Source organism: Ixodes scapularis, unplaced genomic scaffold (genome assembly GCF_016920785.2).
Source record: "Ixodes scapularis isolate PalLabHiFi unplaced genomic scaffold, ASM1692078v2 PGA_scaffold6__148_contigs__length_123643588, whole genome shotgun sequence".
NCBI lineage: Eukaryota > Metazoa > Arthropoda > Arachnida > Ixodida > Ixodidae > Ixodes > Ixodes scapularis.
The window spans coordinates 105,404,513-105,423,934 of record NW_024609881.1 but is presented as its reverse complement, the minus strand read 5'-3'; the positions used below and the strand labels follow the sequence as shown (position 1 = coordinate 105,423,934).

The window sequence follows — 19,422 nt, the reverse complement described above, 5'->3', positions numbered from 1 at the left end:
TCGCCTATAATTCTTCCAGATGTATGCAGATGTGCGGCTGAAATTATGTCTTACAACTTTTTTGCTGAAGGGCGAATGTCCAAGAATTTTGGAAGTGAACGTAAACTTTTCTTGGAAACTCTCTGAACAGCTACATTGGTAAATCTCTAAAAAGAACCGCCATTGGTAACTCCCTGAGCAGGCGCCATTGGTAACTCTCTGAGGAACCGCCATTTGTAGCTTCCTGAAGAACCGCTATTGATCGCTCCTTGAAGAACCGTCATTGGTAACTCTCTGAGGAACCGCTAGGGAAAATAACCAGTCTGCCACAAAGTTTCCTAACAGTGTGACCTGAGACGCTGCGAGTAGTCCTTGACTTTCTGGCATATAGCGTCTTGGCTTGAGGATGCATTCTTCTGTTCTATTGTCACGCGTTTTCCCCAAAGCTCGACGCAGACTTCATCATCACACGAACACTGGCATGTTATCCTAATGCCTTTTTTTACGACCGTGCTTTAAAAACGTTGTCTGACCAAATTAAATAGATAATGCTTTGTTTTGGCGCTAATTTTGTGGTTATTGGCAATTATTAGGAAGCCTTCACTATCAGACAATATACACAGGCAGCAGCAATATGGTGGCGTTCAAAGGCTATAGTTCCCAACCGCTATATGTATATTAGAAATGTTATCTCCACTGGCCGATTACACACGGAAACATAAGCAAACCTAGTTTTAATTGTATTCATTTGCTCACTTGTTCTTTCTGTTGCTTCATTTATATTGTTTAACGAATTGTAGCAATATAAACTCAGATTACCTATTTCTGTGTGTGTGTGTGGGGGGGAGGGGGGGTGGGCGGCTTATAAGCATAGGTTTTGATCAACTATGTAACGTCTTGGTCGTAGTAATGTAATATCCGTATAATGTGTTATTTTCTCCTAGCTTATGTTGAAAAGTCGGATGTCTCTCTGCTTATGACTGATTTAGTGCAATTTATACCGACTTACCCAGCGATTAGGAAGACTATAGCATTGCCCAGTATCTCGGCATTGGTCAGAGTCCTCCTTTTGCGCCCGCTCAATTTGGATTCTGCTGCTGAGAAAGAAACCCAGTTTAGTTGTCAGAAGAAAGACTTTAACATCATTTAAACGTCCCTCCGCACAACAAGAATTAAAGTTTCCAGGAGCACCTTACGAGGCACGAGATGCAATCAGTGACCGTGGGAACTTTAAATTCTATCAAAGCCGTATTAATGTTATTTCAAATATTTCAAACAAAACAAGAGAAATCAACAATACTCAGAGTTAATGTAGAGACGCTGTCTTATATGTTTCTTTCCTGCCGTTCATTTTTTTTAATGCGTTATCATAAAAACGCTCGGTTACACGAAAACCCGTCAATGTAAGTCCGTGCTTCAGCGCCATGCATGACGTCGCGAGGAGAGTGGGTGGTGGGGAGGTGTCGTATCGGCGTAATACCAGCTAGAACACAAGGCTTGCGCGTCTTCTCCTCTAAACTTCTTCACTAGTAGCAGAGCCGTTTATCGGGAGAGTTTGGCCATACATTGGTTTGAATAGGCGAGCATCTCGGGGCCAACCACAGGCCACGAAACAGCCCCTAGCGGTGGTCGTGAGCTCTAAATTTGTGACACGACTAATTCAAGCCGTTTTAGCGTCGCTAGAGTTAAAATGTGTAACTCTTAGTGACTGAAAACTTTGTGCGTGCGAGGTTTTCGTCTCGCCAATATTTAGGTGTAGAATAAACGAACGTGCGCTCCAGACCAGGGCCAACTTGCTAGAAACAGCGTCTCAGCTGAGACGGGGAAAGAAAGCACTGCCAAAGCAAGCGCACGAGCCGAGCGGGACTGCGCGTCTCCAGACGCTCGCGCGCCCCACCCTTTGCACTGTTTTCTTTCCACCAGTCACAGGACGCTGTTCTAACAAGCCAACATCAGCAGTGCAGAGAAAGGCATGGGCACGAGCGCTTGGCTTTGGAAAGTGGCTCCTATGCACGAGTTCTCGTACAAACAAAAGCGTTTTGCTGAGCTAAGTTCACGCGCCTGTACCTTTGTCTTCACTGCCTACATTTGTGAGATGGAGCAGAGAGGCCGAGATTGAACGCCCCTGTTTCACGCTTTGAATGTCGTTTGCAATATTGTGACGTCGCGGTGTCCTGATTGGTCGACGCTGTGTCACAAATGTATTTTACGCTCTAAGCGCGGGGGGAATATTCGGCGCTGGCGGCGGCCTTTGCTCCGCTTATTGGCCAAACTCTTCCAACACACGGCTCTGACTAGTAGATGCCCTCAGCGCCCCCTAGCTAGCCCGGATGAGCACCATCGTCTGCTGCATCGTCTGCGACATCGTCTGCTCCATTGTCTGCTGGAGTGCTTTCTGTAGCAGATAATCAAACAGATGCACACGCCGAGCGTCTGTCCCTATAGCACACGATCAACTTTGAAGTTTATGTGGCGCGTCAAATGCATGAGTGAAAATGCCTTACAGCTGTACAAAGGGTTGCAAAGCCCTTCCCTGGACGCTGGACGCTGGTACTGGACGCCATTTTCGAGGGCGCTGTTTTTACTCCGTTCATTCTTAAGCAGAGAACGCAGCCAACGCCAGAAGCGCGAGAGCTCGAGGTTGTTACTTTGAAGCGTTCTTCCGCAGGCTGAGCACGCGCGTTAAAAATGCCTGTCTCAAAACCAGGAGTGCGTGCTAGCTCGCGCTCCTGGCCCAGGGACTGTTCGCATGCACATTGCAAATGATCGGGAAGCTTGCTATCAGCTCGCACTCATCGGTCGCGCACTCAGCTGTGGCCGCCAGTGAATGCGACGTAGTTGTAACGCGGCCCATACTCTCGTCAAGCTTCAGCCTGTTTGCCACTTGGGGCGGGTCGGGGATCTACTAACGAAACGTCATGCCTAGGCCTTTTTTTCTAGGCGGTACCGGTCCGCGGCGGGGCGCGAACTCACGCCAGCGCCTCGGACAATACGAGCGTCGCACAGCTGGCGCGGAGCCAGAGACGAGCGGGCGCCGCTCCGCGCCTGCTCAGTTGCCGCTACGGCGATGTATATGGCTCTTTCAACGAGTTTATGGTTCACCGTGTCTACGAACGACAACGGAAGGAAGCCGAGGCCACGAATTGATTGAATTTTTTTCTTAACAGCGAATCTGACCATGGCTAGGTTCTGGCACATCCTCTCCGGGGTCAGACCAAGCGTATAGACCAACAATTTTGTACTGTTAAGGCTGCAGACGCAGGCGCCGCACGCGCGCACCTTCCTCACGCACGGCGTCTCCCCGCCCCCCTGACAATGCGCAATGCCGCGCGCTCTTCGGCGGCCACCTGCCGAAGATCGCGCGGCTGTCCTTATACATGGATTGCACTGACGTCACATCACATACTTTTGACCACCATGTAAGAGTAGGAAAGGGAAGGTGCTTTTTTAAGAGTTTTGAGTGTCGGGTTAATCTTCTATAATCTTTGTTGAGGAGAATAGTGATAGTGATGTCTGTGCAAAACAGGGAGGCACAAAAGAGGACCTTGTTAAGGGGGAGCTCCTTCTTCCCCTCTTCTCGGGTGGTCATCGGAGCGCTCTTTGAATGACGTAACGCGCAAGCCAGGTATCAGTTCGACTTCAGACTTCACATGGGTCAAACCCGAGCTGTACGTTCCGAAGAGGAGCAGCGAGAGTATGAGGAGCGTCGGTGCGACCAGAAGCGAGAATGGGCACGTCGCAAACGTGAAACCGCCGTTGCCGCTGCTCCCAGCCCGACATAGCAAATCCGACCAGAGCGCCAGCTTCGCTGAACTTCCCCCTTCACGAGAAGAAAGGGCTCTCAATTTTTTGTTTAAGTTCTCAAGTATTCTAGTTTTTATCAATGCCCCACGTTCCGCATAAATGAAAAGTTACCCGCTGATGCAAATCATGCATATAGTTTTCTGTGATTTTGATTCTGCAAATTCTTTCTTTTCTTTTCCGGAAATGTCGTCTTTCTATTGTGACGTCACAAATTTAGTTTACGTCGGCTTTTGTGTAAAGGCAGCCGTGGGCAGGCTTCTGTTGTCAGACTCGCTTAAAACTTTAATCAAACTAACTCACATTTTGATGTCTCGCCTTCGTAGCCCACAGTGAGCTGATGAACGTCTACAGCTACCCCTTCTTCGGCCTCAGCGTTCAGCAAAAGTTGCAACAGATCTTCCCGGCGAGCCTGAAGAAAATACACAAATATGCAGTGACAATCTCCAATAATTGCTCTACTCCAAATACTAGTTATTCATCCCATACATACAATTAACGCTATGTTGTGGGACAAAATTATCATTTTTGTTCTACGTTTAGCAAAGATTGTTGCGTCTTACTGTCATAGAATCTCACGTTCCACTACACCAGGCCCAGCACATTCCTCTTTCTAGGTTGTTCTGGAATATGTCTTCAATTAGACGAAAAAAATGGAGGGCCAGGTCAGCTGGTATTAAACCTTCGGTGGTTTCCCAGGGTGGAGATGAAGATTAATTATGGCTAAACCTCTTTCTAGGTTTAGTCGGAAAACATGGGACTCAAAAAGGCTTAATCTCTTTCTAGGCCCCGCTAGGACAATCTCTATCTCTGCTGTTCGCACGAATTCAGCTGCTGTTTGCAACCCGTATTGTCTCTAAGAGCTTAAGAAATGCTGGGCGTCGGTTATTATGTTTACGCTGTTTGCTTCGAAATTCATTCCTCGGTCCTCTTATCGGCTAATGCTGCTTATACTGGGATCTTGTCTGCGGAGATCTAACAAAATTATCGGGACTCGCCGTGCCTGGCGTGTCTTTTTAACCTGTTACTAACTATATAAGGTTGTCACTTGCCTCTGGGTTAGACCTGCGCATGTCGATTATCGGCATAATTCCGAATTTGATCTTGTCCGACGGTGCTTTCATGAAACGCTCCCTCAAAAGAAATGCCAATTTCCATAGGAGAAAAAATTCTGGAAGGCAAGCTGCAAAATGGACGGAATGTTTCCCAGAAATGTATTACAGAAGGTACGACGATGCCACATATATTTCAAACTGAGCTCGTTTTTAAAGCTCTCGTGAAAACAATTTTTTTTTTAAATTCCAGATGGGCCCATATAGAAAAATAATACTATGTTTGAAATACTGTATCAGAGCGATTGCTGTTATGATCGACTCTCCCCCGACTCCAAATTGCGCAGCTCCTTTGTCGCCAATATTTCCAAATGCTTTAAAATAATACCCCGAACTCGCCGCGGTTTTCGCAGGACTCGATCTCGGGTCCACTCATTGCAAAGCGACTGCGTCATCACAGAGCAACACCAGTTGCTCTTTCTTTTTCATTACTACTGGAGATACGTCATAGGCTTCAAGGCACTGTGTAGTAAACCGCACGTACTAAGGACAGTCGCGCACATGTGTCTCGCCCGGCGCCCGCTAGATGGCCGCAATAGCGGCAACGTCGCATCACGCTACCTCAGCCTCACGCCGCGTCTGTTAGTGAAATTCCGTGTGTATAAAATAAATGAGTGTGTCACTCTACGAGGGGACATTACCAATGGCTCCTCTGCCAAAGGTGCAAGCCTTAACATACATAGAAATACATTAGCGTCGGATGAGATGTCGCAGCTATCGTTGCGACTGTACTATACATTCACAAAAGACTGCTCGGTGTTTAATATTTGACAGCGACAAGAAGATTGTCATCTTCATAACTTAAAGAGTAGTAGCGAGCTGACAATTTTTATATATATATATCTAGTTGGTTTTGTTTGCTCCTCCTGCACTGGGCTTAAAAAGAACCCTCTGCCCTTCCCCAAAGCAATTACGAACTCAATGCACCTGAACTGATTTATTTTTCTACGCCTGCACAACCCACGAGCTTCATTATCTTTGACAGTAAAAAACAAACATTGCGTTGCAACTCTATTCTGGGCATCTTCAAAGACTGAAAGGTAGACTCAAAAGGCCCGTTTGGCTTTTAATGCACATATGACTCGCAACAGCGCAGCAATATCCAATCTACTGATGAAATAATCAAGCAGTTTTGGAACGACCAAAGTAATCCCAGTCATCCCTGGCAAAAACTAAGATGCCTAGGCTTCCGCGGAACTGTTGTGAACATAAAATCCGTCCAGACAAAGGCGAGTGACGTCACGTGATTTCTATTTATGTCACGTGACCGCTACATTAAGCGGTTGCGTGAATGTACAGTGCAGTGTCGTGACACTCCTGAGCCGGGACGTCACGTGATGCTCGCGTTACAATTCAAGCTACAAAAAGACAGTCCTTTATTTTTTTCACATTTGGACAATTTCTGGTGGTATGTCCTCCTCTCCCACTCCGTTCTTTTCTCCCTACGTGTCTGGCTGTGATGGCCGTTAAGGAGAAAATTGGGAAGAAGAAATATTCTAGCATTTTGAGGATGAATTGCCCCATGTTCTATGTGAGATGCTTACCAACAAGAAATGACAGCCAGCCCGTGCGAAACTGCTGCAGGCTTTCCAATATTTCCTTGATCATCGCATTCATGCCCGTCGTTCCTGAGTTCTTCTGAACGTCTGATTGCACTCCAAAGGCCGACCTAACGATCACGTCCATCGTAAGTTTCTGGAAGACCGCCCTTATTTCAAATGCCTTGTCTTGGTCATGGAGGGAATCGAGAACTTCCAGAAACTCATCGGAGCAGACATCCATCAGGTTTGATAGCTGCGAGAAACGTTCAAAGTACAGGGATCGCTATATTGTCAACAATATTCAACCGCCAATTTGGAGGCGGTCGGGGGTGAACTATACCGTGATTTATGATTTGGGTGTTGCTCCTAAAGCGCCTTAGAAATAAATAGCGTGAAGGTCAAGTACACATTGACGGAACAAGCGCGAACTCACAACTGTCATTTTAATATTCACACAGAAGACGAGAAAGAGGTAGCGTTTCTTTCTCGTCTTTATTTTCGGCCCCGAAACCATCCGAAAATGAAACTGCGTTGACGGGAAGAGGAAGTTACGTTGAAAGAACTGAGAAATAACATGAAAGAAGGAAGAGGAAGACGTTACGTTAATAAAACTGAAAAAAGCAGAAAGAAAGAGGAAGTTGCTGACAGTAAACTACTGAACAACCTCAAGTAGAAAAGTTAAGGTAGTGAAGTTCTTGGTCACTTAATGCCACTGGCGGTGCCCTGACACACGAGTTCTCATTCTCTTCGATGGCCATTGCCTCGTATAATTCCGTTGATTTTTTCTCACGGAACCTTCGAAGGGCTTTGACGCTGTAAGTATCGGTCAGCAGTTACAGTCTCTGACATGCACTGCGAGATTCCCCGATGGTATTGATTTGAGTGACGAAGCATGTTCACGTAATCTGGTTTTCACGCAGCGGCCAGTTCTGTCCAACATATACTCTGCCACAGGTGAAAGGTATTTTACATATAACCCGGCTTAGGCATTGCTACGTATATATGTTTGCTTGTGTCTCTGGTCACATTCAACGCGACGTTCCTGTGGGGAATTTCTCATAGGACAAAGCTCATTTAGCTTGTCTGGTGCTGAAAATGCGACAGGGATGTCATACCTGGAAGCCACCTTTTTCATGTTATGTAACACCCTGCGAATGTAGAGCATTACACCCGGGTGTTCTCCTTTGTCCTTGGCTTTTTCTTTCTGTCTGTTGGAGTTGATCATTCTTTTTACAGCATCGTACAAGATGGTACTTGAATATCCAAAGGTCGAGTGGGTGTGTTTGTTTCTCAAAGCTCCGCCCCCGCCTTGTGGTCACGTGACGTCTTAAGGGCAGCGCGAAGACAGTTTTTAATGATTGCAATTTAAATGAGTTTTGAATGGGAAGACTCATCTTAGAATAATTTTTTTCTTGATTGTGGCTTGTACATCCAGCAAGTGTGGTTTAGTTGGAATATCACACGTAGGTCAAGAACTTTAAGGCTTTTGTATGTGGGTAGCGTATGTGTACAGTTGAGCCCTTGTACATTTTTTAGTAAAGATTAAACGTATGTTGATGATTTGTTGCTCGCTATTTACATCAGGTCTATTTTTAGTTACTCAAGATAGTCGTGCACGTATCTGTATATTCTTGACACCTGGTTGTTGGATACCCGCTGGGCGATGGCCCGGTCACATTTGAATAAAAAGGTGTCGCATAATACTGGTTCCACACATGGTCCAATACAAATTCCTTTCTTTTGCAGATAAGTATTCCCTTTGAATGGAGACGACTGTTGATGCTAGGCAGAATGTGGATAGCTCCAAGAATGACTCAAGATATAGGACAGATTTGTTCTGGAAGGGCACTGTATGATTTTCCTCGATGCATTATCTTACAGCTATGAACAGATGGTCATGATGTATTCAATAAACCAAATCTTCCACGTCAAAGGTAAAGCCATTTAATGCTCCTTTCATTCCTGTCGTATTTTTAGCACCAGACAAGCGAAAGAAGTTTTGTCCTATGAAAAATTTCTCACAGGAACGTCGCATTGAATGCGACCAGAGAGACACGCAAACATATATCCCTTGCCGAAGCCAGGTTATGTATGAAATACCTTTCACCTGTGGCAGAGCATATGTTGGTCATACTGGCCGCTGCGTGAACACCAGATTACGTGAACATGCTTCGTTACTCAATCCCACATTATCCGGGCATCTCGCAGTGCACGTAAGTGACTGTCACTGCACACCGATACTTACAGCGACAAAGGTCCTTCGAAGGTTTCGTGAGAAGAAATCAAGGGAATTATACGAGGCAATGTCCATCAAAGGAAAGGAGAACTCGTGTGTCAGTGCACCACCATTGGCAATAAAGGGACACCGACAGGGTATTTATGCTCGCCGAGGTTTTAAGTTATACGTGACATATGGGAGCCCAACAACCCAGAACAGAATTTGCGGCTCGAAATTCGTTTTTTTCCCGCTGGAAACCGCCGATCGAGAACTGGCCAGTTTAAGTCGCGCTCACTCTCTTTTCCGTGGTCAAGGGCCGTTTTCTAAGGTTTCGACGCGAACATTAATCAAAGTCGTTGGCCACTGAAGGTGCACACTCAATATTAAAAATAGAAAAAAAATATGAAACCCATTTTTCGCGGCTTCCAAAAAGCTTCAAATACGTTGATTGGAAAAAAAGGTTGCACAGAAAACCGGAAGCATTCTGTGCGTTCGCTGCATAATTCTCAACATGGCGTCGTTTCGCGTTTCGTGGGACACGCGGGTGGCAGCGAACGACAGGGCGGAACCTCTATTTCAGAGCTTTCGTTAACGGTACCGGCGAATTCTGTCTTCCTTCGAAAGAGAAGTTTTGGACCAATAAGAAAGAATTGCTATTCATCCCGTACGACACGCCCGAACAGCAAGCCGATTGCACGAAGACGTCGCCGAGCCGTCGTCTCTTCTCGTGCCTGAAGACATCGCTCGCTCAAACGTCAAGCATAAGTGCGTACTTCGAGTTGAATACGCATGCACACGATTTCTTTACTAGGTGTGAATATGTCCAATGCGTGGTGCTGCTCAACTTCAAGCCGGAGGTGCATGCACTGGAGGGAAATCGGCGAAATCGGCAGCAAACTTTCCGACATACAGTCTGTCGGCTGCATTACTACTATTCTGATTCCATGGCGCGCCTCCAAGCGGCCACTCCTCAGGTAGCGAACGACTGGATGTCATAGAAAAACTGCACTTTTATATCCATAACAACCACCGTAAAAAACGGTGCTTCGTAGTAGCGCGTTACATGGTGATCCCAGATCGAACAAGTCCAAAACAAAAAAGGAAGAAAAACACACACGGCACAGCCTGATGCCAACGCGATGCGGCTAACCCTAGCAAGTCCAAACTCAACTAGATTGCAGTAACAGCACACTCCACGTATGGTATCACGAGATACCACTATGACACTATAACGTAAAGTTTACAAACTGGACAGGCACTGAAGTTTTGGATCAGTCTTCCTTTGAGATGAGAAGGACAGTCTCAGTGACTGGCCGTCGGAAAGTTTTTAGTTCTCCTCTGGTCGCCGTCTTGATCTCGACTTTCCGTACTTTTCCGTCTGCACTCGGGAAAGTGCTCACAATCACACCCATAGGCCACTCGTTGCGGTGAACCTGTTTGTCCCTTAGGAGCACAATGTCACCTTCCTTGGGGTCTCAACGGCTATCCTGCCACTTGCGACGGCTCTGAAGCGTTGTCAGGAACTCACGTCGCCAACGGTGCCAAAAGGAGTCTGCCAACCACTGCACTTGACGCCACTGACTTCTGTAGAGATTCTTGACGTTGAACTCACCGGGTGGTAACGTGTCTCCACCAACCTTCCGGGTAAGGAGTGTAGACGGAGACAAGATGTCCCAGCATTCCGGATCCATCGAAACAGGAACAAGAGGTCTAGCATTTATGATTGCTGAAACTTCTGCCAAAAATGTCACCAGAACTTCATGGCTGAGACGGCTCGGTCCGTGTTCTAACAACATGGAATCCAAAATACGACGTGCGATTCCGATCATCCGCTCCCAAGCTCCTCCAAAGTGGGAAGAATGAGGAGGGTTGAGCACCCAACTGCAATTTTGGCTTGAAAGGAATGTTTGTACTTTGTCGTTGTCGAGACCATTAGTTCTCAGGTTGAGCTCTGAACATGCTCCGACGAAATTGGTTCCACAGTCGGATCGCAGCTGTTTCGCAGGTCCTCTGAGTGCGAAAAATCTCCTGAGAGCGTTAATAAAACTTGAAGCATCCATGGACTCTATGACTTCAATGTGGACCGCCCGAATGCTCATGCACGTAAACAGCACAGCCCAGCGTTTGCTGCTGGCTTCTCCACCTCTAGTTCGACGTGCAGTCACGTTCCATGGTCCAAAAACGTCAACCCCCACATATGTGAATGCAGGTTCTGTACTGAGTCGATCAACTGGCAAGTCTGCCATCTTCTGGTCCAGCTGTCTTCCTCGCAGTCTGCAGCACATGACGCACCCGTGTATGTACGACGCTATGCAGCGTTTTGCTCCGATGATCCAGAAACCTGCAGATCTGATTGCTCCCTCAGTAATGTGTCGACCTTGGTGCTTGATCTGCTCATGGTAGTACCTTACAAGCAGCAAGGCGACGTGGTGTTTACCAGGTATGATTAGAGGTCTCCGCTCCTCTTGACTCAGCTGTGCGTTGTTGAGGCGACCACCGACTCTCAGCAAGCCCTTGTCATCAATACGAGGATCCAGTTTCCAGAGTGGACTTGATTTCTGGACTCCTTTCCCCTGTGACAAACACTCGAGCTCATTTGCATATGCTTCTAGTTGGACAAAGCGAATGACGAGGTTCTTTGCAAGAAACAAATGCTCGACAGATAGCTGTCCTGCTTGAAGGCAGCCTGAAGACATCGCTCGCTCAAACGTCAAGCATAAGTGCGTACTTCGAGTTGAATACGCATGCACACGATTTCTTTACTAGGTGTGAATATGTCCAATGCGTGGTGCTGCTCAACTTCAAGCCGGAGGTGCATGTACTGGAGGGAAATCGGCGAAATCGGCAGCAAACTTTCCGACATACAGTCTATCGGCTGCATTACTACGAAGTTCCTTCAGTCGCTTAGTGGAAAGACGTCCGCTTCACATGCAGCGGGCACGGTTTCAACCCCTAGCGTTGGCGTACCGTTTTTTTTTTTTTTTTAACATTTTGCGATGTTTTCGTTTCTTTCTTTTACAATTATCACTAAAAAAAATGTTGTGCACGATACGTCGCTGACCTAAATGGTATGGAATTCCATTTTTGACACCTCTGCCGCACAATGCCACTTTCAGATTCAGGACATGCAAGGCAGCTCTTCACGCAACACCTTGGTAGTATGCTTTTCGGAGCCGATCACGGGAATTCACCACGGGCACTCGCTACTAATTGCCAGCACTTAAATGTACAAAACAACTCATCTTGAAGTACAGAACAGGGAGCGGAACAAACATAACTGCAAAGGAATCGCACGGCGAAGGGACGCCCCACGAATTTTGTCTGCTCCGCTCGGGAGAAAAAAAATAATCGCACGGTCGGGTGTATGTAGCACGTCACCTCCGCCACTCACTCTATCCTCTCCACATCTCCATGCTGTGCGGGGGTTTTGGTTTCGGTTTCGAGCAATGGCGTTTTTTTTTGTTTTTTTTTTTAATTATTAAAAAATACGTGAGTCTGTAGGAAACGAAAAACTTCCCAAAAATTCATTTTGGGAAGTTTTTCGTGCCGAAAAGAAAGACGAGAAGGAAACACTACCTCTTTCTCGTCTTCTGTGTGAATATTAAAATGACTGTTGTGAGTTAGCGCTTGTTCCGTCAGTGCGTACTTGATCTTCGCGCTACTTATTTCTAAAATGCTTATCCAAAAACTCCACCACATCTTAAAACAAATGGCCCACAAGCAGCTTCCTCTCTCTTTTTATATAAATCAGCTGTGAACACACCGTAGTGTTTACATCTTGTATGCGCATGCTGTTTTCCGATGCCCATATGTGCTATTGTTTGGTTTTGTTTTTTGCTGTTCCACAAAAAAAATAGCATATGAAAATCAACCCTCACGTTTGACGTGGAATGGAGGCTAGACGTAGTAAAGACAGACAAATGTTGTTTTTTTTTGGACACAGAAATAAAGACATGATGATGATGATGACGATTCTCATGATAATTATCATGATGATGATGATAATGATGATAAATAAAATTATAACAAAATAAGGTCGCAGAAATGCATCAACACACACGATCCACGTAGCTCATCCCCTCCACACACTAACGGCAAAAATAAGAATTTTGCAATTTCTATTCTCAAAGCAATTTGAGAGTAACTGCAAGTGTGTAAATGTATATCTGAAAGACTAGACCAGCGGTTCCCAGACTGTGATCCGCGGACCCCCAGGTGTCCTAGAGAACGCTCATGGGGGTGCGTACCCAATTTAAAAAAAAAAGCTATATAAAAAAAAAAAAACTCTCCTATGCCATTGCACAAGACTTCTGATGGAGAATGCACTGGGGGCCCCCCGAACACATTCTGAGTGAATTGGGAGATCTACAGTACCATCAAAAGATTGAGAACCACCTAAACGAATGGCTAGTAAACGCCGACCATGTTTTAGCAATTCAGAGCACGCATTTCTCTTGTCTCTATATTTTGTTTTGTTCACTGACTATAGTAAATTGAGTATATTATTGAGTAAAGCCCCTTTCGAAGTCAATACTTTAATCAAAATGTAGGATTTTTTTTTTCCACTTGCAATAATTACTGCATTGTCTTTGCGACACTTCTCCCTCGGTGTTCTCAAAATATTGACCAAGTTTATTGCCAGACAAATGCTCCTTTCAGCAAGCCTGGTTGAACTACGACTTACTTTTTTCATGTTGCTTGAGGTGAAGGCGGGTGTCAGGAGACTTCGCATGTCCTTCCATCGCTCTCCGTCCACACTTATAAGACTGAGTTTGCACTGATAGAGCTCCTTCGAAATCGGGGATACCACCTGCACACACCAACTCCTCGCTAAGTTAGGCGAACTCTATTATGTACATTAATATGGTATTATTACGTCCCACCATAGAGACACATTTGCCCAAAAAAACAAGCACGAAGAAGTTTCGTTCAATGCACGCGCATTATAAAATGAAACCGTATACGGAGCGCTAGTCCGTCTGCTTTTTAGAGCGCAGCTCTTAGGCGCCCGTTTTTGGCTTGAGTGGCGTCGGCGTCGCCGTCGGCGTAACTGCGAGGTCACGTGACTCCCCCAAGATCACCCCAAGGTCACGTGACCCACCAAGGTCACTCCAAGGTCACGTGAACCCCAAGGTTACATGACTCCCAGAGGTCACGTGACCCCCAGATGTCGTGACCCCCAAGGTTACGTGACCCCCAGAGGTCACGTGACTCCCAAGCTCACGTGACCCCTCCCCCCGAAGTCACGTGACCCCCCGGAGGTCACGTGACCCCCTCCCCTTCCCCCAAAGTCACGTGACGCCCCCCAAGGTCACGTGACCCCCCTCCCCCCGAGGTCAGGTGACCCCCCGGAGCATATTAAAGAATGAGGGGAGGAGGAGGAGAAGGAGGAGGGGTCTACCCTCCCCTCAGTACCCTTCACTCCTCCTCCTCAAGAGCTGCGCTCCAATTCGGCGTTACAGGGAGTTGTAAACAAATGGCTTTCACTTTTTTTGCACTGCTTGTAATGACGTCAGAACGCTCAGCACTAATTGGCTCTGATTGGCAGGATAGTGGGTAGAAGACCTCAAGGAAGCTCCTTGCTTTGGGGTCTACGAACTGTTTTTCCATCAGAGCCAATCAAAGCTCGGCGTTGTGACGTCACCACAACCCCCTACAAAAAAAAAAAAAAAAAAAGAAAGCGAATTTGCGCATCGCATAGTGAGCTAAGGTGAGTTTTGTTAACGCCACCTGTAAGGCGAGACCTACCCATTACGTCATTGATAGTGGTAGAGTTCCTGTGGAAGCTTCCTGCGGGAGCCAGAGTTGCGCGTCCGTTTTCCACTTGCGCCGCGCCACTTTGGTCCGATCACGTTAGGAGCAAAATCCAAGTGTCATGCAGGAAAGCCACCAATAAGGCCGCTTCGCCGTCGTTGCACGCGTTCTCCTGCTTTCGCTTCCTCGTGTTTTCCTGTTTTCTAAGAGAGGAGGAGAAGGAGCGCGCCTCGGCGAATTCAGTCACCTGATGAGCAGGATCCCCTGCCGTGCAGGAAAACCGGCGCTACGTGGATGAACGCGCAACTCTGGCTCCCGTAGGGAGCGTACACAGAAACTCTATTCGCGACTCCAGCAAAACGGACGCCGCCAAGCGGGAAAACCGGGAACCAGCCGGTCCAGGTCGCTCCGCGCCCCTCCGCGTCTCTGGTGGCTTTCGCGGAGACGTGTTGTCGGCGCGGTGGCGAACAATGTAATTTGACGAAGGTCCGAATATTTCTTAAGTTTGCCTGAGTGATCGTGTGGTGAAGCCTCAGTAGATTGTTTTCTTCTATTACGTGTTTGAAAGCCCGTTTACTCCACAGCACACGGTCGCGTGCTTTCGATTTCTTGGATGGGGAGGAATCGCGGAAAAACGTTTTGATTTCTTGTCTGTCTCGAATCACATTCAAAGTGACGACTGCTTGGTAACTTATACTGGAGAAAACATCAATGTTGCAGTCAAGTGAATGGGAAGGTTTGATAGCTGCTTTTCTTGAGTTTGGTTGTGTTCGGTTAGCTTCAAGTTTGAGCCACCCACGCCGGTCGGTGCGTTGGCTATTCATCTTGGCTGCTTTTCGCCGAAAAAGCCTCTGGACCACACTGAAGGAGTTGGGCTGATTTCGCAATTACTTGATTCAGGAAAACCTGCTCGCTGCAAATGATGAATGAGGGAAATTATCTGTTTTTAAAAGGTGGAAGACAAGTCTCGCAACGTTAGATGCTGTCACGGCATTTTGACCTATCACGCCTCCAATATTTATATTACGAGGACGTCGAAGCCAGCAGTAATATACGTCTACATTGGTCAGGTTGACCGGCCACAAAAAAGTACTAATTTTCTCCGTTCAGGATTCGAAGCAAAGTTCAATGCAGAGAGGTTCTGCGTGGATCTTCAATGAAGTCCCTCTTCAGTTTGTCTCCGTGCTGCCGGCTATAGAACCATTTGGCTAAGTTTAAATAGTATGTCTAGGTCTGTCAAATATACTTTTATTCAGCAGCTCACCTAATAGCTAGTCAACTGAGCTCATATTTCAACCCGAAGGATATACTAATATCGCTTTAGTGAGACCCCCCCCCCCCCCCCCCCCCATAGTACGTAATATAATACATAACCTGCTCGTCAAAATGACTTCTCGATTGCTACTAAAACTTGAATTGAAATACAAGTATCAGCTACTTAGTGGGGCGCCGGCGGGTTAACAGGGTCCTTGGCTCAAGAAGCGGTTGCTTAATTTTCGAAATTTTCCTGCAGCCTGTGTTGTTGGCCGAGCAGACGACTGGAGCTGTTTCGTAAACGCGGATACGCACAAAAGCTCGATTTCGCGGACAGATAAGTCGCATGGTCGAGGCATGCGAGTTAGCTGAAAAGTTACTCTCCCTGGAACTATTCTATAATCATCGCCTCTTTCCTTAGATGATCAAAACTGATTAGTATGTTACCGTCTCTCCGGAGCCCATAGTTTCGGTTTTGAACGAAATCTCCGAAACGAAAGTTTGACACGAAAAGAACAAAAAAACACCGGCAAAACAAAACTGTGCTTTGCAAGTTTATCTGCACCGGCTACACTTAACCGTCTCAGTTCAAATACCTATAAAATTGGGCATTAAACAAAAGAAAATCTGTGAAATTGAACGCGCCACCTGTTCAGGCGGCCCGGCCGAGCCGCCGCGACCTGGACTCTGCCGCCATGTTTGTTTGGTGGTGGCGCCCCCTATAGGTCGCTGGAGTCGCGAATACTCGGCGACAACTTTTCTTGGCAATGCAGTGGAAGGTACGTCCCGCGTCCCCTCTCCCATTTGGAGTGTACGCAGGCTCTCCTCCTCCCCCATTTCCGGGGAGAGGAGGAGAGCCTGCGTACACTCAAAATGGGAGAGGGGACGCGGGACGTACCTTCCACTGCATTGCCAAGAAAAGTTGTCGCCGAGTATAGTTAGTGGTAGTACAGTTACCTATGGTAGCTGAGTTGCGCATTCAGCCCCGGCGGGTGGCCGTAGCGTCGGCTTTGCTGCAAGGCCCTGGATGCTTTGCTCGTCATGCGACTGAATTTGGCGAATAGCGGCACCGCGCGTGCCGCCGCGTTAGGGAAACAGGAAAGGAAGAGAAGAAGGTGGAAGCAGGGCAATGTACGGCGGGGCGCGTGCAACGTCGGCGGAGTGACCATAGCGTTGGCTTTCCTGTGCGCCGAGGGACTCTGGTTACTGGATACAAGACCCGGTCCAAAAGGCAACACACCGAAAATCGACGACACACGCCGCAGAGAGACAGACGCGTACGTCTTGGCGTCCCAACGTTCTAGCGTCGCGCTTCTCGTGAGACGCTGCAAGAGGCTCTAGCGGCGATGCTGACGCAAGCTATAGGGTGTACCGCGTTGATTTAATGTAAGGACGTTTGGAAAAGCGCACGCCTCGTCTTCTAGTCGGTATCCGGAGAGCAACCTACTTTTGCAGTGGTCCTGGTGACGTCAAATCGCCGATTTCTGATTGGCTCTGATTGAAGGATGATGGGTAGACCTTAAAGCAAGCTGCCCTGAAGTCTGTCCACTATCCTTCAATCAGAGCCAATCAAGGCTCGGTGTCCTGACGTCAGCACAGACCCCCCCCCCCCCCCCCCCCCCGCAAAAGAACCAGACAAACTTATGTTCCACATTAGCCACATTCCAGGATATGAAAGCCATTATGAGACTCGTAAAAAATGATGGAAATGTGTCAACCATAATTAAGCCAATATTTGTGCAATGAACGTTGCGACTCACCCCTCTTCCGTGGAAGTTGCCAAAGTCCTTGATCTGAATCTTCTTGATCAAGTCCAGGTCTTTGACGATCAACATGGGTCTAGCTCCGTTGTAAAACCTAAAGTGGATTTTGATGGTGTAGGAACCAAAACAAGTGCCTTACACTGCTTAAACCATCATCAGTAATTGCTTATCTGGCTCATCATCAATGTTATTCGCGTTTTATTGAGGATTCCCTACAGAACAAACTTCATGCTCGTTTTTGTCTTCTTCGTGAGGAAAATTAAATAATTTATTTCTAACAAATAGGCTAATCTGCAAAAATTATCGCTTACCCGACAACGTCTCCATACTTCTTAGTCCACTCTTCGAACGATTGAACTGTTCCCTAAAGAAATGTGGCATAAAAATGCAAATAAGAGCTCGACTCATGAAGCAAAAAGACAGAGAAAACAAAATTTGCGTGAATCCACTCAGTAAGAAAAACTTCTAAAAAATAAAGTCTGCGTTCTGACATGATTATTTGACAGTTCCTATATTCACCTCATGCTCATAGTTACAACGCAGGTTGAATTTGCACGCCGAAATGATTTCGGTGACCTCGTCAACCTCCTTATCACAATGGATGGCACAAAGAGTGTTCTGCCCGAAAACAAATACGCAAGCATCTTTCTGAGTGTATTACCGCCAGACTTCTGATTCAAGCAGTTATCATTCGATACCAGGGGAACATATCAAGTTATAATGAAAGAATATAACAAGTAATCAAGACGATTTTCTCTAATGTAATTTTCTGAAGGCTAAGTTAATTCAACTTACTTTCTCAATGAGCTCAGGTAGGTTTCCGGAGAACAAATTTGGAGTAGGTCCAGGTATTCCGATTTCCTTGAACAGTGAAAATCGCTTACGTCTCCACCTGTACAAAGATCATTTCGGTTCCTTTTACACTACGACAGAGGGTCTCAAGGAAAAACATTTTAACACTTGCGCAGCCCGTAAGGTGAAACACAGCGACAGCGGAAGTGTGGCATCGAAGCCTCTAAAGTGTCATCTCGGAGTAGATAGACTAAATGAACGGTAAAGGTGTGAGCACGCACCATAGAGTCCGCATAGGTGTTTCTTATTAAACCAAGGAACACACCGAACGAAAATTCCTTAGCGTTTTGGAACTAATGAGGGTGTATTAAGTAGAGAGCGTTTGAGCTGGGGGTCTGCATAAGAGGGGAGCGTGCTTTCGTACGTCAATTCGGTGCAAATAGGCACACGTGCTAAACGAAAAGCGACAAATAAACAAGGACAAGAAGTAGAAAGACGAAGTGCACTCTCAAATGAAGGTTTTTAGAAACACACAATATTAGTACCATATTTCTGGATATTCGTTTAGGAAATAAAACTCTGTATTTGTCGGAAGGATTGACGGGGCCACTAGCGCACTTGCTTTCCCCTTACTTTCTGAAGGCATCGTATAATTCTAAGGCAGTTTTATCTGCAGATCTCCCGAGAACTGTTGTTTGTGCTAATTCTGGGTCGCATGGGCGCCTGTCCTGGTGCGCAGCCAGATTGCCCGGCGGGAACTATTTTACTGACCATGCATCCGGTCTTGCTTGCTTGTTATCCTGTTATTAACGGCCCGTGGTATGTTTTGACGAAGTGCCGGAAATGGCACTTCGTTCCAATTTATAACTGGAGCAGCCTACCGGCTGTTCCAATCTATAATTTTTTCAGGAAAAAAGGAACATTTAAAAGTTTCGCTTTTATAACTTTAAGGTTTCGTTATTTTTCTGTGTAAAAGAATAGTAGTCCTAGGGCCAAAAACAATGTTGTGTAATTATCTTTGCATATTCAAAGCACGTCAATAATGAAGAGGAAGAGAAATTTACGACGATTTATTTTCAAGTAACGTTTAGAGGTGGGCAAGTCGGTGGTGCATAGTCAATATATAATAAAACAGCGCAAAAAAAAGAGGACATGTAGAGGAAGGTACGCAGGCACAGCGCTGACTCATGGCTTGCTTTCTTTCTCTT

At 46.5% G+C, this 19,422-nt stretch overlaps 1 protein-coding gene across 1 annotated transcript in view; it reads right to left on the bottom strand.

The window, feature by feature from the left end:
* LOC8032629 (cytochrome P450 3A6-like) overlaps positions 1 to 19,422 on the bottom strand; it is a 30,616-nt gene that overhangs the window by 7,337 nt on the left and 3,857 nt on the right. The window contains exons 2-9 of the mRNA XM_042294521.1: positions 18,218 to 18,314; positions 17,734 to 17,786; positions 17,420 to 17,516; positions 13,336 to 13,461; positions 6,437 to 6,686; positions 4,833 to 4,963; positions 4,084 to 4,192; positions 989 to 1,073 (exon numbers count right to left, since the gene is read on the bottom strand). Coding sequence (XP_042150455.1) covers positions 989 to 1,073; positions 4,084 to 4,192; positions 4,833 to 4,963; positions 6,437 to 6,686; positions 13,336 to 13,461; positions 17,420 to 17,516; positions 17,734 to 17,786; positions 18,218 to 18,314 — 948 coding nt within the window. The remainder of the gene's footprint in view (positions 1 to 988; positions 1,074 to 4,083; positions 4,193 to 4,832; positions 4,964 to 6,436; positions 6,687 to 13,335; positions 13,462 to 17,419; positions 17,517 to 17,733; positions 17,787 to 18,217; positions 18,315 to 19,422) is intronic.